Here is a 24,087-nt window from a genome sequence, read left to right as displayed (position 1 = left end):
TAAGTATTCTAAAAATAACAGAACTATTAAAATATGACTTGATTATTATTAATAATTTATATTACTTATATTTTAGATTTATTTAGAAGGCTAAAATGCGACTTAAACTAAAAATAATACTTGGTCTAATTACATTTACAATTTGAGGTCTGTAGTTTTTTTATGATTTCTTTTTTTCTTTTTTGAAAGAAGTCTTTTACACTCACCGAGACTTTTGATTTAATTGATCTAAGATACAGTAAAACTGTAATATTGTTAAATATTATCACAATTTTAAACAATAGTTTTTCTTACCGACCCCAAATTACTGAATGACATTATACATCAGTTTTAAATTTCAGTTATTTGTCAACTATGCTAATAACAATACGATTTATTTGCAATGAAATATGAAAGAAATAATATTTCTCAGAGTATTTCAGTATTTCAAATTATAAAGGGATACATGACAAAGGCCAAGACCAGCAGGCTCCACACCACACTGATGTTCATCTCTCCACTTGGCTCTGCCACACAGAAGTAGAGCTCGGTGATGAGATACACCACAGTGGCAGCCACCGTGAAGTCCACCAGCCACTGGAACTCAGGAAAATAATGCAGAGCTAGACCAAAAAAAAAAAAGAGAGAGAAGATGTAGGAACCACACTTAGTAAGAAGATCCTTGAAGCTCAAGGATTCATTAAGTTTCATATAATGTCAACCAGTGAGTTACCGAGTGTGTCCACTTCTGCGATGCATTTAGTCTCCAGCTGAAGGTCGATGTCTTTGGGAATAGTCATCGGCTTGTTCTCCAAGTGCCCATTGTACTTCCTGAGAAGCAATGTGAACATAACCCATGTCATCGTGAACAATGAAACACAGATTAGCCTAAACTGAAATACACACATGCCCAAATTACCAAGGACATTCTGGGCCCAAAACTCAAATTGAGTGCTAGAGTGCTATTTTCTCCATTCACGTGCCAGGAGTGTTGCATAAATTGTATTAAAGTAGCTTTTTATTAATGCTTTTGAACATAACAGAATATACAAATACAACAGTTTTATTATTAGAAAGCACATCTTTCAAAGCACATTACTCAAACATATCTAGGCCAAACATAAATAAGAATAATTCGCATATTTTATAATATATATATATATATATATATATATATAAACACTTTCAAAATGATAACAGTATGCCATTTCAAGAACTAGCCGTTATCATCATCTGCTGCCCAGATAAGACAGAATTTATTCAGAAGCAACTGGACTCCTCTGTCCATTCATTTATGATGTTTCAGCACTCTTCTTGTAAGTGGCTTCAGTTTTAGGATGGTGGGGCTTCTCTGGCATTTAACCTCATCACACAATGCAATCTGTCACATGACTCATATTCCCTTCCTGGACGTGTGAATTCAGATTGTTATGTGAAGTGGGATGTCATCTTCAGGGTGAGAAGTTCAGACGCTCCCAGGTTACATTTTAAAAGACACTTTAGTTTAATTTATTTAATTAATATTCAGCTATAAGTTGCATGGGATGTCACGGTATAAGTCAATTACACTACAAAAAAAATGAGTTGTCATGTTGACTACTTACTCTTCACTTGAACATATAAATGATACTACAATATAGGCTACAATGAATTAGCAATGAATCAGCTGCGACTAACCTGGAGAACAACGGAAATAGTGTCCTTTAAACTTTTATTTTAGTGAGAACACTTAAACATCAAATTATCATATTGAAATAATTTGTGAAGTGTTGCAATACAAATTGATAACACTTTATGTTTTCAGAATTACAACCTTTTACAATAGTTTGACCCTAAACAGAAATGTATTTTACATAAAGAAAAAGGAAACCATATATTGGCATCACTGAGTATCATCAAATCAAATGTAATATAATAAAGTGGTCAAACAATAATAAATTCTCCTCATTAGGAGTGTTACTTATACATTAGTACTCAAACTATAAGATTTTTTAAAAATGTTATTTTTAAGTTTCTAATTCTTAACAAGGCTGTGTTTATTTCATTAAAACTATATAGTAATAACAGTCATATTTATTCCTGATTTGCCATATTATATACAGTCATATTATATACTGATTTGCTGATTAAGAAACATTTATTACTATCGTTGAAAAGAGTTGTAATGCTTAAGACCATGAAACCATCAGACATTTGTTATCAGGATTATTTGATGAATCGAAATTCCAAATAAAAAGCTAAAAGTCTTTACAGTCACTTTTGATCGTTTGAACTTTCAGGGCCTTTAAATATGAACACTGAAGCTAAATCGATACAAATTTCATTTACTGATGAATGAAAGCAAAAGAAGCTAACTGAGAAGCAGGTGTCAACGTGTGGGATCTGCAGCTTTGCCCACGGGACAGCAGATATTTCACAGTCCTAACTGAGGGCTCGGTCTCTATTGGAAACCAAACACCAGAGTTTGCACATTTTACTGGGGATTAGAGGAGCCCTCCTCGCCACTGAGAAAAAAAATAAAGCTAAATCCACACAACGTTCAAATCAAACATATTTCCACCCAACTCTAAAGCTGTCTGCATGACAAAGAATAGAGAAATGAATGTCGGGCTCCGCTGGGAACGGTGGGATATTGGACAGGGGCAGAGGCCTTAGCGTGAACGGGTCTGGTATGCAAGCTTTCTCATCTGAACCTGAGATTCTTGGACTGCTCCTCGGGGTCTCTGTTGTTTACAAAGGTCAGTGTTCAGCACAAAAGCACTGTGGGCATGCTAGTCTCCCTGCTCTGGATTGCAGCATACCTGCCTGACCAAATGGCCCAAGAGCTCCCTGCCGAGCAAAAATGGGCTTTTGTCTGAGAACAGGAGGTTGCTATAATAGAGTTGACAGTCAAAACTAAGCTGCTAGACACAGGCTAGTCTACCTTCTCAGGGAATTAGCATTGTATGCATAGTCCACTGCAGAATATGGGCAACAAAAGCTGCTTGATTTTGACCATGTTGTGACATCCACAACATGTTCTTTGATACACAAACTATGTACCGTATTTTCCGGCCTATAAGTCACACTTTTTTTCATAGTTTGGCAGGTCCTGAGACTTATAGTCAGGTACGACTTATTTCTCAAAATTAATTTGACATGAGCCAAGAGAAAACAACCAAGTGAAAACATTACTGTCTACAGCCGCGAGAGGGCGCTCTATGCTGCTCAGTGCTCCTAAAAACATAGAGCACCCTCTCGTGGCTGTAGACGGTAATGTTTTCTCTTGGTTCTTGGTTCTAAATAAATGCGACTTATAGTCCGGTGCGACTTAGATATGTTTTTTTCCTCGTCATGATGTATTTTTGGACTGATGTGACTTATACTCAGGTGCGACTTGTAGTCCGAAAAATATGGTACAAATTTAGAAGCACATCAACAGTGCCGCTGTGTTCTACCTGTCCTTCTTGCTCTTGCCTCCTTTCTGCTGTTTTCCAGCTAAAGTCCTCAGCTCATCTTCTGTGGGGTGCTGGTACCAGCGCAAACTGAAAAGACAAGAAGAACTATATTACCTATACATCCATACAATACTGTTCAAGACTTTGGGGTCATGTTTCTGAAAGGAGTCTCTTATGATCACCACTGTGTATTTATTTGATCAAAAATACAGTAAACTGATTTATTATGAAATATTATTGCTGTCTTCTTTTTAAGTATATATTTTCAGCAGCCTTTACTCCAGTCTTCAGTGGCACATGATCCTTCAGAAATCATTCTTATGTGCTGATTAGGAAACATTTATTTTTATTACCTACGCAGAAAACGGTAGTACTGCTTAATATAAAAGAAAATATGCACCTAAAAAATGTAATCTGATATAATTTCTCTCAGTCATGGAGTTTCATACCTGTATGACTGACTTTCTTCCTCAGAACAGATAGAAAAGATATTCTGAAGAATGTTTTTATCCATACAATGAAAGTCAAATGGGTCTAAAACAACATGCGAGTCAACCTATTGACTTCCATCGCATGGACCACTTTCATAATTCTTTCATGGTGCCTTTGTGACCTTTTTTTTTTTTTTTAAAGGTTGAAAGCTTTCGTCTGAATTCACTGTAACTCCATGGAAGTAACTCCAGCTTTCTGGATTTCTCCTTTTATGTTTCACTGAAGGCATACTGATGTGGAATGAGGGTTAATGATCACAGAATTGTTTTTTTCCATGTAAACCGTTTCTGTCTTTAAACCGCTGTTTGATGGTAATAAAATTAGCGGATCTTTGGTGGCAAACATTTACCACAACCCCTTCAACTTTGTTTAGAAAGCGGCCTGTCATGAGCCCTGAGAGGACTGTACTGCTTTCAGTTGTGTCCTCATGTTTACTTCCTAATGAAAACTTGATTATGAAAGTCTCCTGGGCAACACTTCAAGCCCTGCACTCGAGCCAGAGTTTCCCCAAACTATTTTTACAGCCAAAAACAAGCACAGATGAATTATTAAAGCACATTTGGAAGAGTTGTTTACTCTAAACACATATGGCGCTAATTAAGAGGGGAAACAAGCGTGGCTTGTACTTTCGTTAGCGGTTCTCTTGGGTCCTAGAGCTTTTTGATGATACCCTTTGGTACTACTGAAAAATCATAATGATGCATTTTTGATGGGCCCTTAATATGAACAATAAAACTGGATATGCTGTGTGCAAAGTGGAGCAGGATCTGTGCTTTGTGTTGTGAAGGCCGCCTTGTAGATTAAGATGGCGTTTTGGGCTGACCATCGAGAGGGATGCCAGAGCGGCACAGTGGGCTTGACTTCCTCATTACCTGCCACTGCAGAGGAGCCATCGTGCAAAAGAGTAGTGGGGTATGATCTTCTGAATCACGCTGGCCATTACCATGGTAACCACCAGCTGCACACTGATCACACCCTGAAGGGAAAGAGTGAAATATTAGAACACCTTCAGATCGCAGCAGCAAGAGCACAGAACAGCATTCAGACCTCTACAAACCCAGAAACTAACCTCAATTGCCAGAATATGGGATTTTTGAAACCAAACTAGCAAAATGTGAGGAAAAATGAGCATAAAACGACTCGAAATACTTGAAATTTTCCTGCAGACATGGATTTGAGAAAAAAAAAGTGGAATGTCCACAGGGCAATGCATTTGGTGCAGCACAGGTAATAACCTTCCCCAGTCAATCACCTACCAACTCTGTAATTGCCTTAAACACCCCAGCATCAAACTACAGCGTGGGAGGACTGCTGGCATCAATGGGCAATCTCCGCATCCAGGCGTGTAAGGCACAGTGTCCTGCCCCTATGTCGAGGAGACGGTGACGTGCATTCAAATGATCGCTGATCCGCACAAATTGCTATGTGCTTAGCTAGCCATTTCAAAACTCGCACAAAAGAAATTTACATGCCAACATGGCTGGAGTGACACTCAGGAACGCAGGAATCATGAATCAAACTGTACAGCAATTCAGTCACAAGACAGAAAACTAGAAAATGATCTGAACTATTCGGCTCTAACGTAAATTTGCATGGTTGACTTTGGAGCCTAATAATTATCAAGATATGTGATATATAATAGTCCTATGTTCTTGAAAAATCTAGCACAAAAGAGCACCTCAGGAAAAGCCTAACAAAGCATTTTGCATGCACAAAATTAACACATCAAATGTGTTCATTTTAATTAACACGATTATGGTAATATGACTAAAATATTTTCTAGAAAATAAGCTGCACCTGACTACGTCAGTCACACAGTTCAAAGTTGCATTGATGAGGGGAAAAAACAAGTTGGTTTGATATTTTATTATTCCATTCAGAATATATATATATAAAATATCAGTTAATAAAATGAAACACTATAAAACATGTATTTCCCCTCACAACGGTATTCAGAACAGAAAAAGAAATGAACGATTGAAGTATAAAACAAACATAAATTATAGTGACATTCATTATAAACAACATTTATTATAAATGGCAAATTTATTTCGAGCAAAAATGAAGTTTACGGTATGTGGGTAATGTTATAAAAATAAACTTCGGCTCATGCACCGCCATCATTTGGCACAGATTTAAATATGAGTGCTTTGCACATTTGGCATGCTTGACGTTAATTGTATTATACAAATCACTTTGGAATACAAGTCACAGCACATTTCAAATGATAAAAAGCAACTTATATTCCCCAAAAATATATATCCCCCTTAAAGTTTGCAGAGGCCCAGTGGTGGACCCCACCCCCGACTGAAAATCACTGCAAAAATGTTTATTATCAATGAATTTTTTTTTTTTTTTTACTGTATCTCTGGAAAATGCTGTAAAAAAAAAAAAAAAACTCACTGTATTCAAGACAAACGCTCTAAAAAGCTGAAAAAAACCCCCACTGAATTCAACTCTTCAAAGGTAATAACCTTCACAAATAGTCTTAACTTCCTTAGTCAAATAGATTCTCTGTACTCATTTCAACAATACCAAACTATTCCCAAAACAGGATCAACAGCTGTGATATTTAAGCACTGCTGCCATTTACTTCACAGTAAAACACTAAGTTTCCCAGCATCTCTTTCACTATAAAAGCTCACTAGGTGTGCAGTGCTAAAGCAGATCTTGCCATAAAATCTAAAATGTTATATTTCATTTATTTTATCCTGCTTTTCACCACTCCATCACAAATGCCACTACCGGCAAAGAAGCAGAGCAACACAATGACACAAAAGCTATAATGCTGTGGTCTGAAACACATGAAAAGCAGCAGAATGCTTCTTTTCACTGCTGGTTACAGGAATCTGTGAGAAAACACAAGCTGATGCCAGACTACACCGTTTCCCTCACTTCACCTGAAACAGACAGACAACCCATTGCCATGGGAAGTGGGAACTATACGGCCCAGAAGAATGAAAGTGAGACTGCCAAAAAATATAAATTGTTATTAAGTTGAAGCAACGAATGTTATTCTTGGTAGGCTGGAAATTAAGTGTTCATTTAAATACGCAATTTTATAAAAGAGACAGTAACATGATAAAAGAGCTTAAGAAAATCATTAATATGAATAAATTATATTGTATTGACACATAAATTGAATTTTATTTAGAAAACATTTTACTAGTTTTTAGACTAGCCTTCTACTATTTTCTTTCACTGAGCTAAACCAGCAGCATCATGAAGAAATAGCGGTTTTAAGTAGGAGTTAAAGGTGGGGTGAAATGCTCGTTTTCACTCAATATCCTGTTAATCTTGAGTACTTATAGAGTAGTACTGCATCCTTCATAACTCCAGTAAATATGGAAAAGTCTTTAGTTTTATTATATTCATAAGAGAAAGATAGTCTGTACCGATTTTTCCCGGAAAAACACGATCGGCTGGAGGCGTGATATGTGGGCGGAGCTAAAGAATCACGAGCGCCAGTAGGCTTTTGCGTTGAGAGCGTTTGGAAGCTGTGACTTTACCGTGAGGAAAGCAGTTTTACTCACCGCATGCGGTTCCAACACACGATCGTGACCCTTTTTCGTTGGGACTGCATTATCCTTAAGAAATAAACAATGTGCAAATCCGGCGTCAAACTGGGCCTTGTTTGTAAAACAAGCATCTTCGTTGATGCTCTGTAAAAATAAACTCCATCCACTGGTCCCTTAATGCTGTTTTTTTTTTTTTTTGGTAATCTGTGCAGGGTTGTCTTGCCCTGGCAACCAAAAACACACTCCTTTTGTGACATTTCGCGACGCTCTCGCTCTCAGTGAAGTCTGTTGTGCTCTTAGTGCTGTGCTATACGGGAGCGCGCGCTCTTCCGGCAGAAGTGCCCTTATAAGGAAATTCCGCTCCATCTAACGTCACACAGAGCCATACTCGAAAAAAACTTTCCGAAACTTGTGACAAACCAGAAGGAGTATTTTTGGAACAGAAATACTCCTTCAAACGTACAGCTTAATTTTTGGAATTTTGTCCATGTTTAGCATGGGAATCCAACTCTTTAACAGTGTAAAAAACTTAGTATGCATGAAATAGCATTTCACCCCCCTTTAATTTTAGGGGTGGGTCTTGAAGGTAGAGTGATAAAACTAGTATACTCAAAAAAAAAAAAAAAAAAATCATCAGAAATGTGTCACATCCTGGACATTCTCCTTAAAAGCATGACTTAAAAAATGGGCCGCCTCCCTTGCTGGGGAAGTTTGATCCTTTAGTGTAAGTCACCATGAGAGGTTGGGGCAGGAGAGGTAATTGAAGCAGCATGGGACACTTATCTGCCTCACTGGCAGTGACCTGGACAGCACAGGGGCCAAATGAGCTCTGAGGGGGGCCGCTGAAGATAACCGACAGGTCTAAGCTCAGTCACCAGATGAGATAATGGTCAAGAAGAGAATTGCTCTGGTAAAGTATGGATTTTGAGCTCTTCAAAAACATCCAAATTTGAGATTTAGCAATTCATTTTCTTCAATTACCTATGTTTGCTGTGATATGTTGCAGATTATAACTGAACCAGGCACAAAGATGTTAATGCTAGTGTGAAAGAAACTGACATCAATCTAAAACTGATATAATAGTGTTATTATTAAATGATATATTAATAACATGACCTTCTCGCTATATTACCGTATACATTATACAATCTCCACTATGTGGCACCTCCAGTGGTCCAAAACTATATGTTCTGCTGAGAGTTAAACATTAATGAAGCCTTTACAGAAGTTATAATCATAGGGCCAAGAGTAGGAAGTGCGAGCACACAGCAGTATTTAAAGCTAAGTGCATCACATCAGTCATCATGATCAGGAACTTCTAATGCGAGGCTTCAAGGAAAACCTTTCAGTGTAGGTTTATTTAGGTATAATTTGGTAGTTAAACCTGTGGCGTAGAGTTTTGTAAAACTTTTGCAATGACTCTTTCGCACTTTTAATAGCACCACATTAAATTGTGTCATCTGTTTCACTGGGACTGAGTGCTAAACGTACTGAAAGCAAAGTGCATAAATAATGCTCTGTAAAACAATTGGGTTATCAACAGCTCTGCCCCAGATTACAGTTTTCATGTCCACTTGGGCCGAATATATCATGAAATATGTCATGTAAGCAGACGCAGTCAAATGCAAAGACTTTAAGTGTGGGAATTGGGACAGGCCCATAAGAGTTAAATCAGGATAGTTCACCTAAAAATGACAAATCTGTCAGCATTTAGTCACCCTTATGTTAAGCCAAACCTTTATGGCTTTCTTTCCACCGTGGAACATAAAACGAAATGTTATGCAAAATGTTTGTGACAGTCTCCATTCATTTTCATAGCACCGTTTCCATTCACTGAGAGTTAATGCTGAGCGAAGCATAACATCTCTTTATACAGTCAGAAATACATTTCACACAGGTTTGCAACTACTTGAGGCTGAGAGAGAAAATAATGATCAAATGTTAATTTTGATGCTTCTTCTGAGGGTAGGAGACCCCCCTGGTGTCTTCCTGTGGAGGGCATTCTGAGGTCAAAGGCTCACCTGTGCTCCAGGTGAGGACATCCTCCTGCTAACAAAACTATTATTTGATATTCGTCGAGTCCAGGACTTACAATTACCATTAAAATGGCATTACATTATTAAATAATTCTTAATTTCTGTTTAAAAGCCACGCATATTTTTACACCCACAGGATGCAATGGGCTCAATCTGTAAAGAAATGACTCCGATCTAGAAACATAACAGTGGCCATCTATCAGCAGAACGAGGAAAATAAATAAAACGTCCTCTCTATATGTCTTTAGTATGCATTAATGAAAACATGTCAGTAATGTTTCATTCAGAAGGTGTGCTCACTCACCATACTGATGCTGCAGTGCTGTCTCTGACTCTCTGAGGACCCCTGAGCGGAGATCCAGCGGCACGGAGCACATAAGCCTGTCTCGCGGTGCTGTTATTTCAGAGTAACGCTACTGTGTTGACAGGTAAAATGAAGACCTAAACAAACACCCCACTGATCGAGCCGAGGATCCGCTATGTTTTCAACCGCTATAGAGGTCACGCTCAGACTCTCAGTACTGAGCTGCCACTGCCAGCCTGTGCGGTTTAATGATAGCAAGAGCTCCCTAACAACAACATGTTGTGCCACAGTAATATTTAGATTTTTATTAATTACACATATTGTCGTACATATCCACATTATTACGTATATTTGAAACGAAAACGTTGTATTAGTCACATTTTTTAATCAGGCACTTGTTTGGACGACTTAAGTCTCTTGCAGGGCCCCCTTCACCGGAAATAGTGAAAGTAGCACATGTGACGTTTTCCTACCGGTGTTGTTATTTTGTTAACCCTGCACAGGAACGAAGAGCCGGGCTTTAAATTCAAACTAATACAATATTATTGTGCTACTGAGTGAAATCAGCGGGTATATTGCTAGTTGGAGATTCAGTGATAAAATATATTTTTAAATCTCAGACTTTACCCTCTTTCTTTTGTTTATTATTACATTATATAACATTCGTATTGCTATTTTTTTATTAATACATATTTACATATTTATTACTGAATATGTAAACATCTTAGGATTGATTCGCTTTTGATTAACAATAGGAAATATTTGCAACTGAACTGTTTTACATTGGCAATTATTTTATTTATAAATAAAGTGCTAAAAACATTCTTGTAGTTTTCAAAAAGATGATGAGAATTGTGAAATGAGAAATGTGGACTCAGCTGTTATTAATGTTATTTATTGATTGACTGCTTGATTGCGGTATATGGTTTATTTTACTTAATTTTAAGTTAATTACTCATCATCTATATACTGTATTTATTATCTAAAGTATATTGTATGTACTTTATCTTGGGATTTAATAATATCTTCATATTTTTGTGAACTGATTTCTGTAGAAAGACAATTAAAAGAATCAAATGCTGTTAAAAAGCATCACTGGATGCACCTCTTGCAGTATTCTATTAGCAAATAGACTTGAGCTGTTTGACATGTAATAGCAGTAATGAAGAATGAGTAGGTGTGTCCACACTAGTGAGTGGTGTAGGGTAAATAGTGGCTCATCCCCAGTCATTATCACTGTGCACAGTAAACACATCTTCTTATCCTGTATTTACAAAAGACCTTTGTATGCATTTGTCTAACTGATGTTTTAAACCGTCAAATACAACTGGAGTGAATGCCTTGTGGTATGGTCTTATGTTTGCCTTTATATCACAATTAAGTGTTTTATTGCACTTTTCTAGTTGCTTTGTCGTCCCAGATGAAACGTAGCTTTTAAAACATGATTATCATTTTCCTACTGATCAAATCACATTTCAGTGCATTGACTGTGATCTTATTAGTTGTCTCCATTACCTTGAAACTAATTGGAAAATTTGAGTGTTGTAAAAAGAGATGCTCGGTAGGTGCTGTGTGAACAGCAAACACACATTAAACCGATGGAGCTGGTGTAAACAGTGCTTTTGTGGTGAGCATTAACAGACCCATAGACCATCCGGCTGAAACCCATAATCTGAATGGTTTCATAACTGAAATGCTGATGGGCAAAGTACCTTTTTTCTGCCTCAGTTTCATTCATTTTAAAATTACGACTGATGTGTTAAATTTTTTCCTTTTACATCGCAAATGTTTATGTTGCAAGACATATCTGCAATGAGGTATCATCAGCCTATACATACAAAACTCAAATCTAAATATGGTACAGTACAATTTTTCAGGAAATTCTCATTCATCTTCCACTGGAAAGCAAACAAATATTATTTAAACATATTTTTTATTATGCCTCTATTGTCAAATCGTTTTTTTTTTTTTTTTTTTTGAACAGACGTAACAATGTCTTGATAACTGTGTGTGTGTGTGTGTGTGTGTTAATTAATTGTATAAATTAGTTTTGTTAAATATTCACGTTTTTTTTTTTTTTGGTGTCTCCTCTCCAATTATATATATATATATATATATATATATATATATATATATATATATATATATATATATATATATATATATATATATATATATATATATATATAATTCTTCAAAAATATGACTCAGTAAATATATTTCCCTGTTGAGAATATACAATTTTCTTACAGCAATATCTGGATTTTCAAATATAGTTGTTTAGGAACACACAGGATAAAACTTAATGTCCATTAAATAGTTAAAAGTCAGATGAATTAACTAAAAAATGGTTATGATAATTGAAATACACAAGTGGTGTTAATAAATGAATCCATCTCTTTTATTATGTGTACAGTGCTGTGGGGAATTGCTTTCATTACTATCCCTGCTGCATGTTTTATTTTTAGATGAAATACCAGATCTGGTTCATGGGAGATCACAGTCAACTTTCACAGGCATTTCTGCTTTTTATCCAAGCTTTCTCCTTGGTGTCTGTTTGCTTACATCCAACTCCCTGGTTCTACAATACATACTGTGACAATACTACAGCCCAGCTTTTCTATATCCAGTCAAACATCCTCATTTCTAAATGGCATTCATTATTTTTCATGGTGATTTTTAACAAAAACTGAAAACAGAGCCAAATGACATCTTGTTTTTTATCTTTTATTAATTAAAGATGATTTAAAACATGTGCCAGGGCTCCCAGCCGCTCTGCCCTTGAAAAACAGAGAGACACAAATAGTCCTTCTGCAGTAGCATACAATGAATTTGACAGTTTTCTGTATCAGTATAATCTGCCATACAAATTCAACACATCTAAATTATGTCTGTGTTTGCTTTGATTTTTCTGCTTTCTGTTTAACATTAGAATTTAAACTTTGGCTTATTTGCCACTTAAATATAATAATTAAATTATAATTATTTAATGATTGATAATAATAATGATAATTATTATTATTATTATTTTAAATCTTACGATGCTGAGAATAGACCTGCTTGTATTTGCTTTGATTATACGGCTCTTATATTTCTTTTCTATTGTTTAAGAAAATGCAAGAGTGGCATTTATATGCCAGCGTGATATCCAGTCTACTTAGAAGCATCATACTCGTTCTATCAAATGTCATGCGATTTTTCTAGAGACATAATGTTATTTAAAGGAATTACACTGGAGGTGCTTTTGTTGCATGTGTACACCCCTCTCAATGTAAATGTCACCTCCGTGCACTGTTGACATTAGACCCTGGTCACAAGCTCCAAACATCCCATGCACAAGACGAGACAGAATCCTGTGCACATGAATATTATGCGTTTTTTAGTCAAACCACAGGCAAAATGTGAATAATGCGGCACGATCTCAGGAGAAACGGATTCAATTCGAAACATATGAAAGCTCATCTCTCATCAAGGGCTGGCGAACTGTAATAATACTGCATGCAAATCAAAGTATTTCACACGGGCAATGGTGCAACAGGATTCATGACTATAGAATAGTCTTTCTCTATCTATAGTGTCCTCTGAGTGAGGCCTTTTGAACAGATGCCAAGCAGCTCTGAAAGAGGGGTGGACCGTCTCTGAGAGGGCCGCTTTGTGGGTCCATTGGGTCAGACAGATCTCCTGCTGTGAACTCCCACACTTTACAATGCATTTCTCCCTGATGCTCCCCACTCTATTGTCTCAGAGTAGTGCCTACCTAATGGCCGGAGCCCCTTAAGCCCAGAGCTGCTCAACTAAATGGAGCTAGATCTCATTTTTTAAAGCACTATTTAAAAAAACAAACAAAAAATAAGCCACATAGAATGACGAACAAAGCGAATATGGTACAATATAGTAGAAATCTAAGTCTAAGTCATCCTGACCAAATGGCCTGCTGTGGTTATATGCTGAAGGCATTAGTTTGAATAGATTCTGCCACAGCTCTGTAATCCACAAATGTGATAATTAAAAGAGAAGGGAGGGCGGGCTTTCCAGAAGAGAGAGAGAGAGAGAGAGAGAGGGAGAGAAAGAATTCTCTTCATCAAGTAATTAGCCAGGCTTTCATACCGAGCCGCTCGGCATCCTGATTATTTTGCGTTGGGTGGATGATGGACTTACAGGGAATCATGGACACACGTACCTGATGTGGCACGTCTGAAAAACAGTAAGATTGCGGGATGAAAGCTGTCTGGACGCACCATATTCATGTGCCGTTATTTGCATGTCCGACCGGGTCCGCCCTTCTGTCAAGGTGCATTGTGTATCTTCTATAGAGCAGTCAGATTCATCTTTTTATTTTACGCCACCCTGTGCGGTACTAGAGGATAAAATGCACTGACATTTAGAATTAATGTTTTTATTCACATTGTATTTTAATTATTTTATTATTTCAGGTCTTTAAAAAAGGCAATATAAGTGACAGTCTGTCTGCACAGGCCACTTGAATGCTTTGTGAATGCTTTTCATGTGCTTTTAGAAAAGTGTTTTCTACATGTTTCACATGATTTAATGCAGTCTACAGCTGAAATTATTGCTGAAATTATTTGACAAAAGACAATGATTATTGACAAACGGAATAATGACAATACTGTTTAAAGCCTATGGAGCTGCTGAAGTCTGTAAAGTCACTAACTAACAGCACATGTTGTGGTGATAAAGAGCTTGACCTTCAGGTTAAGGGTGTTTGGCCAGCATTTGACCTTGACCTCTAGGCATGTTATCTGCTGACCTCTTCTTGTTAAAGTCATATTGGTTACTGATCCCCAGAGACCTGAGATAACTGACCACACATTTCACTCTCTTTATTCTCAATTATTTTTTACTGAAAATCTTTGTATAGATTTATATTTCAAGTGCTTCACACAGTGTGCCCTTTTATCTAGTCGTGTATTGCTGCAATCTCTGTCCGTTTTGAAATAAATAAAACATTAATAATGAAAAACTCAACATTTGTCAATTGAATTGATTTTTAATTGAGAAATAAATTGAGAATTGATTTATTTTTTTTGATTAGTCCTCTTTTGTACAGCACCCTATTTTCTATTCTGCCAGTTTTTTCTTCTTAAAAAAATACATGGCCTGTGTTTTTTTTTTTTTTTTTAAATGCATGTTTGCTTATAAATTATTAGAATTATTAAGGATTTAATACACTGACAGCGGAAATGTCTCACAATATGCAAATCCTTTGTGTTGCTCTGTGTGTTGTGCTGTGATTACAGCATGTTTAATATAATATTAACAAAAAAATTACATTTTGTTTTCTTTGAAAAAACTGAAAAATACCCAACAAAACCCCCATGAGTCAAATCTTCTGTTATTTACACCGTCTCTTGACAATTTACCACACTGTTATCATATTTGCTGCAATGCCAACTCATTCATGTTTAAACAAATAAAAATGAAAATATCATATAAATAAACTGTTATCATTTTGACAATCATATTATTCTTTTACCTGACACTGTCATTTCTAATCAAGTATCTTATCGAACACTTACATTTCAAGTTAATGAAAATTGAAATGTAAAATTCTACACAACTACTTTACTTGAGCGTAACAGCATCGCTCGCTGCCTCCTCATCCTCATCCTCACAGTGCAGCAGCCTCTCGGATACTTCTCAGGAATGAAAGCTTTCAGAGCACTGACCACGCAATTCAGTGGCACAACAGGAACAACAGCAAGATGTGAAGTTGAAGTTCTCAAGGAATAGTTTGTCTCTGGCCATGAAGAGGGGGCTGGAGCGTTAGCATAACAAAGGCCTTAGAGCATGTGAACTTGAGGAACCTTTCGACCCGTAGCTGGATGTTTGAATGGTGCTAAGGCCTCCTCGCAGAGCTCCTCCGCCACTATTCACAGCTAAATTGCTAATCAGGGTAATTTAATAAACTTTTCAATATGCCTCCATCTCTCAACAGCCTCTGCTCCTCTTTCTCTCCCTCTCTCTCTCTCACACACACACACACACACACACACACACACACACAAGCTGCTCTCTCTTTTTATTTAGGCGGTTCAGATAGGCAGCTGTTGCTCATAGTGCGCTCTGCAAATGAAATGCTGGAAGTGTGTGTGTGTGTACATCAATGACATAAATAACATCACAATCAATCACTTATGGCACTGGAAAATTAATCAGGAATATCAAAGTGCAATGCATTTTTATTTTGTGGCTATTTACGCTAGAAAAAAAAAAGAAAATAAAAAAAAGAAAATATTTGAATGATGCATTGTTGTTAATGTATTTTTTTCTTTCTCTCTCGAAGGAAAATGCATAAGATGACAGCTGCTCTCGCAAAACAATTCAACACAAGACTGACATCTTTTTTAACCATCGGCAATGATTCTCGCTCTCTATCATGCTAGCTGTGTGAACGTCCTCTAAACCTCACTTCGTCTTGATAACATCTCAATCTTTGTCATTTTCTCTTACACATTTTGAGGCCCTTACCAATATGTTTGCTCAAATGTAAGTGATGTCATGTTTAGGTGTGTTTGTCATGGCAGGGTGATATCAGAGTGTGACTCAGAGCGAGAGACTGCGGTATATGAGTAACAGTGAAGGTCCAGCTCTGTCTTCAGACCCTATAAATACAGCAGTGTATGACTCAATCCTCCCAATGAATCCAGCTTATATTGTACTGTATATGTGAGCGAATGTGAGACTGTCATTAGGACAGCAGGTTAAGATTTGTAGAGAGCCTGTGTGCAAGTGGAGACCTCTAGAGTTCAGTAACTCAGCTTCTGTGATAGAGATGCAAGGCCACATCCATCTGTAAGATGTATACATTTATGCATTTAGCAGATATTTTCCTACCAAAGTCAGCTGCATAAAAAAAAATAAATAATAATACAAATATTTCTCTCTCTCTCTCTCTCTCTATCTCTCTCACACACACACACACACACACACACACACACACACACGCACATACACACACACATCCATGTCCTAACAAACCATACATCAATGGAAAGCTTATTTATAAAAAATAAAATACCCTTATGACTGATTTTGTATATATATATATATATATATATATATATATATATATATATATATACACACATATTAATATGTGAATTTATGAATAAATATATATTCTTCCTCTGGGCATAAAACACTGGTTTGTCTTTTATGTGCAAAATATTAAACCAAGATCGGACAAATACAACATATTTTAGTGATTTTTATACGGCTGAAACTGGTTGAAATTTTGCACAATGCTTTCGGCGACGCAGACCTGCACGGAGAAGATGGAAGGCTATGCTATATATACACACACAGAGATATCACACACACGCAGATAGATATTCTCATGGTCTATGGGTAATTTGCATCAGAGTTAGCCATGGTAAGGCCTCTCTCCCACAGCAGAGCGGGGATGGCAGACACTCCCTCGTGGGTGATACAAGAAGGATGTGTCTGTCTTTAAATCCTCAACCACATAAAACATCATCTGCTGTTGTCTACTCAATGCTATCATAATCCAAGGTGGTCCTTTATTGGGCCTAAATAAAATTATTTTGCAGGAAATAAAAGTGTGATATAAAGTTTTGTGCTGTATTTGCAGTTGGCTTTAAACATTTATCCATTTTAATTTTTCATAAAATAAAAAAATAGCATGTAAGCTAAATATTTCATGTTTTTTATAATAAGTGCTTTTTTAATTATAATTTTGTAATTAAGCGATATTCATTCTTTAAGGGGTTTATTCTACATTTTTACTTTTTTTTTTTTTTTGATATGGACAGATGTCTGAAGTTCAAGTTGAAGGCTTCACTGAGTTTAGACAGCGACATTTGGTGTCTGATAAGGCAAGTAGTGAAAGGCTATGGAAACATATGAAGGATGGGTCTCTAAGGACCTCCACTGTGGTCTGAGCACTGGGTGAGGGGACTTTGTCTAGACCAGACCTCCTTTGTGAGTCCCCTGTGATCCCTATGGCCTGTCTGAATGGAGGAACTTGACCCTGAGACATGGCCTAGTGACTGAGATACTGCATCAGTGGATGAATGTATTTGTTAATATCAAATTAAAACCTGAAAATCACAATATAATCTATGTAAGATTTTAGAGATGAGATTAGTCTCAGATAGAAGAATCTATATAAGTTTTTGGAGTAGCCTATGTGACATGTCATTTGTTCTTTGCATATTAATGTTTGCATCTCATGAATAGAATCAAATGGCTGTTAAATTCAGCGAGACAGCGTTAGTCTGCAGTCTGGCTGATCCACAGACAGGAACACTCATGGATAAGTTTGGAGTGGCTTCGGTAAAAAGGGTTTTAGGACCCAAGTATTATTTGGCACTCCAATTATACATGTATGAATGATGAATTCAATTTAGATGATTTTCAATTCTCTGATAGGTTTTAAGGACAGTGATTTTAATTGTAATACAAGACTTGGCATTTTTACTCATAAAAAAGGCTAATTAACAAATGTCTCTGGCATGTTTGAGGTTTTTGCCAGAAATATGACAGATATTTTTTTTTTCAGTGTTCTAAAATGAATAGTAGAGGTAAAAACAATAAAATCCTATCATCATTTACACAGCCCATGTACTTTCCTTCTTATGTGGAACATAAAAGGAACCTTTTGAAAATGATACTGGTCGTTCTTTTCCATGCAATTACATTAAATAGAAAGTAAAAATTAAAGTTTCAAAAAAGCTTCAAAGGCATAAAAAAGTAATCCATATTACTGCGTATTACAGCTTTTTTCGTGAGAAAAAAAAAAGTTGTTATTAAATGAAAATTAAGTCATGCATTTATGAGACAAGGAGCTATGTTCAGTTTATCTCTTTAATAAATAATTGGCCTTAGAAATTAGTAATTAACTAATCAAAACCCCTCTAATATTGGAAAATCTTGATGCTTTTCTTGCATTTAGTTCCTCTTCAAACAGAAATGATGATGAGGTTCAGTGTTTAGTTTTGTCTAAAGAGGTTTCCCTATTCCCTATGTAACACATTTAAAAAGGCCAACTGATATTATCTTTACAGGGTAAAAAAACAAAAGAAAAGGACAACATACCTTGCCCTCTGTTTCTGCCTTTCATCCCTCAGTTTTGTATGGACTCATAAAACAATAAGGCTAGGACTGTTGGTTCTGTATCAGTTGAAAAGCAAAAAGCACTCCACTTGTTTAAACCACACTGCCTAAAGGTATGCTGGGAGAAGAAAGGGTCTCTCAGAGCAGTGGGACAGCCAGATGAGATACAGATACTAATGTCAAGACTCAGCTATGTATAGCTGTCACATTAAAAACACTTCCCTGAGTCATTCACGGTTACTGGGAGATGAATGTGATTGTTAAGTTGAACTTTAGTCAGAAACATTGTTTATATCATGTATTTCAAACAAATCCTTTCCCATACTTGTTAAAGGGGGCCATATAACGTAACTAATAAAAACATTTTGTTGTGTATTTGGTGTAATGCAATGTGTTTATGTGGCTTAAGGTAAAAAAAAAAAAAAAAAAAAAAAAACATTATTTTCTACATGCTGTATATTATTGTGTCTCCTCTGTTCTGCCTTTCAGAAACGTGACGATCTTTACAAAGCTCATCGTTCTGAAAAGCGAGATTGGCCAGCTATCCAGGGCACTGTAAATTGGCAGAATACCTCAAGTGTGTGATGGAAATGTTACACCCCTTAACATACTGTGATGCTGTGTGTCTCGGCTCGATGAGACAAAACCAATGAAACCCATTATAAACGAGGCATTTATTGCATCCAGTGGTGACATAATTACTGATTATAATGACTTATACTGTATTTTTACGCATTGCATTGCTTTGCATATCTTTCCACGTAAACATAAAACCATGTCTGCATTTGTGATCAGAGAAACAACAAACAAGATCTACTCTACACTGCTCAGAACTCGCATTTAAATCATCAGGTGACAAATTCTTTAAATAAGAAAACACTCCTTCTTTCTTTGTGTGTACATTTGGGTAGCATTATGCAAATCTTCCCATATCGTGACATCGACATGTGGGGGCGTGTTAGAATGAGCCGTTTTAGGTGGTTGACTCTTAACTTATATACAGAATATCTCTTTGGATTATAGACTTTAGTCTTTGCAACTTTACAGATCTTCTTTATGCACAAAGAGCTTGTAACACTCCAAAGAGGAAGAAAAAAATTAAACTGTATCATATGAGCCTTTAAAATCTATAATTGCATGCTTCCCCTCATTGCTGCTTATTTTACAGAATAAATTCAACTGTTGTTTACTATTGTCTGTTTTGTCTTTGTGGCTTGTCACAGTCCTCATAAAGACAGTGATATTTCCTCAAAATATGACGGCATTGAACTCGGCAAAACAGAAATAAATCACAGAATGCAAGGCTTCAGCTACCCTGTTATTGACCAATATAAACATTTTACACTCACCAAGTGTGGTTTTGTAGAAATAAGCAACCATGTGACTATCAAGGCAAACATGCAGAGTGGAGTAGGATTAAACTGTCCTTGTGTCTGAGCTCAGGGGTCTTCTACATCTCCAGCATCTCCAAAACAATAGCCTGCCAGAGTCTGGATTACACTTTAGCGTCACATTATTAGCCTAATTTGGTAAAAAAAAAAAAAAAAAAAAAACTTGTCTATTGTCAATAGTGCAGCGATGTATGAAGAACTGTTCACACAGAACTCGCGACCGACTTTAGCCCGTTGTAAATCTAAGTGGGGAAAACTTTCGTCCACAAGCAAAGTTCCTGTCACGGTGATTACTTATTTTACGTAATAGTGGCCATGGCTTCCCACATCAGCTGCTACAAGTTATTTTAGCTATAAAAAAAGAGTCTGTTATGCTGCTTGATGTTTTAAACTCGGTCTAGTATTTGTTATATTTTTATTTAATTGTATTATTATATTTCAACACAACTGGAGCATTTACTGCACTTTGTTCTCACAGTTATTACTGTGATTAATGAATTGCACATTCACTGAAAGTAGAATTTCTGCGCTGAAAAATAAGGTGGTTTGTAGTCTTGCGTAGTCTCAGCCTCAGACGTCATGACCACGAACTGAACATCTGATGCATACGGCACACAATAGTGGAAACACTTCAGGAGTTTCGAAGTCGTCATCGGATTGGTTAAATTATACAGGATTCCCTGGAGATGTGCGTGCCGCATTCTTTAACATTTTGGCTGAAAACAAAGACGCCAAACCCCTTTACGAAAGAATAAAGCAGTTGTGTTTACAACTGTGATGATGAGCGCTTAACAGAATCAACCAAACGCTTGATTCTCAAAAGTATGTAAAATATTTATAGTTCGCGGCATAGAATCCTTAAAATATGTTAGAGAGTTTTACACATTGGTCTGTTATTGTGGTCTCGTGTAGCCAGAACTTCAGACTGACTGCTGAAAGTCTGGAATCCATGGCAGCTTACTTTGGTCAATGCCCAACCATTAAAACGTTTGACTGACATGACAAACAACCAATCACAGTTCGTTTCGTTCAGCGGCACGTTTCGGGAGGTGGAAATATCGCTACAATACCAGACCAGTGTGTAAAACTCTTGGACATATTATAAAGATTCTATGCCGCCAACTTTAAATATTTCACATACTTTTGAGAATCCAGCGTTTAGTTGATCCTGATAAGCGCTCATCATCACAGTTGCTTTCTTCTATCGTGAGGGGGTTTGGCGCCAGGCATCTTTGTTTCCAGGCGGAACGTTAAAGAACTCGACAGACACATCTCCTGGAAATCCTGTATAATTCATCCAATCCAATGACGACTTTGAAACTCCTGAAGTGTTTCCACTTTTGTGTGCCATATGCACAATCTCAGCCTCAGACATCATGCTCACAATACCATTGGCTGTACGTCTGAGGCTGAGACTAGGATTGTAATGACTGGATTTCACCTGTGAAAATTCGCTGGAAGGCAGTAATTTTTAGTAAATGCTGTCAGCTTAGTAGCCATGGGAATTTCACTAAATCTTAAGTCAAGAATCAAGATTCTGGAATTCTGGATTCTTGATTCTAAATGTTTAAAATGTATTAAAATGGAATGTAGGCCTGCACTGACCAAAAACGAAACCACACAAAATAGCCTAGCTTCATAATCCAATTATTGTCATTTGTACATGCTCATGAATTTCTGCGCAAATCTTTTGTAAAAACATTTTTATGTAAATCAAATTGTTGAAGCCTAACATTTCACAGGCAGTTTACACTTTGTCTGCTTGTGTTTATGACCTAAACCCGTCGCATTCAGACTTCACACGTGGTGCCAGGCAAAAAATAAAAAAATAAAACCTGCTACAGTTTTAGTGTGGCCCCAAAACTTGTCGTTCTCAGTTTGAAGCGAGAAAGAGAGAAACCTCACAGGCCACTGAAACCCATCTGTGAAAATCAGTGCGGCATGTGTTCTGTCACAGGGGCCTCTTGCACAGGTAGATCTGTGCTTTGGAGGACATCACCCAGCATGCTTGGGAATTCTGACTGGCAGACAGACACTCTGGGAATATGTCACAGTTCTCTCTTTAAAAGTTCTCTTTGTGCTATTCAGCCCGACTCTGCGCGAGTACATATACGCAAACGCACACGCGCAGGCGCGCATACACCTTGTGCTGCAGCATATGCTCAGCTTTTCAGATGTATCCCTCTATTTGTCTGCAGAGAAATCCAAAAGAAGCTCCCTTTACAATTCAACGGGCTCTCATCTCCTTTAGCATGAAAGTGTGGAAAGTTTGGAAAGGAAGTGTTTGGTATCTCACCATCCGTGGGGAGTGCGTGGTGTATCACGCCTTGGAGGCTTTTCCCCTCCTTCCCGTTTCTCCCTTCTTTCCAATAAGGATAAGATAACACAAAGACCTGCTATCGGGAGATAAAGGTGAAATACTGCACAGTACTTTCCTCTTTCATAAAGCTAGAAAAGAGAGAGAGAGCAAGTCCTGGAGTAGGTAATGGAGTTTTTAAAGTTAGATACCTCTCGCTGGCCTCACCAAGGTCACTTTCTGTGGCCTTAAAAGCACTCTCAGTTTATTTTCTTTTCTCAAAATTTCAAATGTCAACAAAGGGTATATTGAGTTTTATTGTTTGCGTTTGATTTCGGATCATTCGTAAGTGATTCTAAAGCAAAGCTAGAGGGGCTTTTTGTGGTTCTGTGCGCTTACAGACAATTCAATTGTGCCGTGGAGTTGGGCGGCCGGTGCCATTGTTCTGGGAAGATCTACTCTAAAACTGTGTTTCATAACTGAAGATGGAACATCAGTCATCATAGATTTACAATGGACATCAGTCAGTCAATATGCCTAATCAGATTCTGCCTCTGCCCGTCATTTGTAATTCTTCATTATTTTCCATCTCTGCGTTATAGATTACAAGTCTGGGACCATTAATCTGAAGATTTGGACTGAAACAACTCAGATGGTGAATTCATGTGTTTGTCAGATGTCCGAGAGGGCGTCTGGAGCTACTGAATTAACTAAATGCTGGTCTGTGGAAGTAGAACAACTGCTGGAGGGTTTGTGTGTGATTTCAGTGAGACGGTCAGTGAAAAATGAGGATTTCATGCGGATCTTAAGTGAAAGACACCAGACACGCTCATTGGGTTTTTGTGTTTTATGTCAACTAACCATAAACAAAATTATTCTTATACTGATTTTTTTACTTTTCTTTGTCCCATCTCTAAACTAAACCCTTGCATAAAATATTCTGAATTTTTACCTTTCAAAAAATACAAATAAATAAATAAAAATGAATGACATGATGACAATGATTGTAATTTTAAGTGTTTAAAAACTGCAAAAACACAACTGTTAACAGTACAAACACTGCAATAGATCTAACTTTACATTACATATAATTTCACAGCAGGATGCTGTTAATGTAGCATTTTGCATATAAGAAAGACTTCATTGTACTCATTGCAGTAACAAACCATAAACTGCCATTCCCAGAATTCTCTGTGTGACAGCTCAAATTTAATATATAAATAACTGTTTCTTAGGTTTTTATCATTGGTAATATAGATAAGGCTTACGTAACATCTTATGTTGTTAAATTGTTTTTTTTACACTATTTAACTATTGAAAAGTTTATATATATATTAGGGGTGTAACGATACGCGAATTCGTATTGAACCGTTCGGTACGACGCTTTCGGTTCGGTACGCGGTACGCATTATGTATACCGAACGGTTCGTTGGAGTAATTAATTATATTTGGAAAAAAAAAAAAAAAAAGAGAGAGATAGAAATATAATGATATGCGTTCAACAAGGTAGCCCAATAACCCAAACAACGTAACAGGCA

At 36.9% G+C, this 24,087-nt stretch overlaps 1 protein-coding gene and 1 long non-coding RNA gene across 2 annotated transcripts; one reads left to right on the top strand and one right to left on the bottom strand.

Moving 5' to 3' along the window:
* Positions 1–411: 411 nt before the first annotated feature.
* On the bottom strand, positions 412–10,027 carry LOC127985999 (transmembrane protein 161B-like). Its single transcript, XM_052588229.1, has 5 exons — positions 9,767–10,027; positions 4,781–4,884; positions 3,417–3,503; positions 713–810; positions 412–602 (listed from the first exon to the last, which is right to left on the bottom strand). Exons 1-5 carry the CDS (start codon positions 9,767–9,769, stop codon positions 427–429), a joined length of 468 nt encoding a protein of 155 aa, XP_052444189.1. The 5' UTR covers positions 9,770–10,027; the 3' UTR covers positions 412–426.
* Positions 8,635–9,755, top strand: LOC127986032 (uncharacterized). The gene is made up of 3 exons (XR_008160737.1): positions 8,635–8,776; positions 9,396–9,458; positions 9,599–9,755. It is a non-coding gene; the product is annotated as an uncharacterized LOC127986032 (long non-coding RNA).
* Positions 10,028–24,087: the final 14,060 nt, after the last annotated feature.

Source organism: Carassius gibelio, chromosome B21, assembly GCF_023724105.1.
Source record: "Carassius gibelio isolate Cgi1373 ecotype wild population from Czech Republic chromosome B21, carGib1.2-hapl.c, whole genome shotgun sequence".
Taxonomy (NCBI): Eukaryota; Metazoa; Chordata; class Actinopteri; order Cypriniformes; family Cyprinidae; genus Carassius; species Carassius gibelio.
This window is presented reverse-complemented; position numbering and strand designations above follow the sequence as displayed.

Excerpts from the sequence above, each read along its gene's own strand:
- LOC127985999 (XM_052588229.1), bottom strand. Across the intron at positions 3,504-4,780 it reads TGGCTCCTCTGCAGTGGCAG|TTTGCGCTGGTACCAGCACC; the intron begins GTAATGAGGAAG and ends TTGTCTTTTCAG. Across the intron at positions 811-3,416 it reads GGCAAGAGCAAGAAGGACAG|GAAGTACAATGGGCACTTGG; the intron begins GTAGAACACAGC and ends ATTGCTTCTCAG.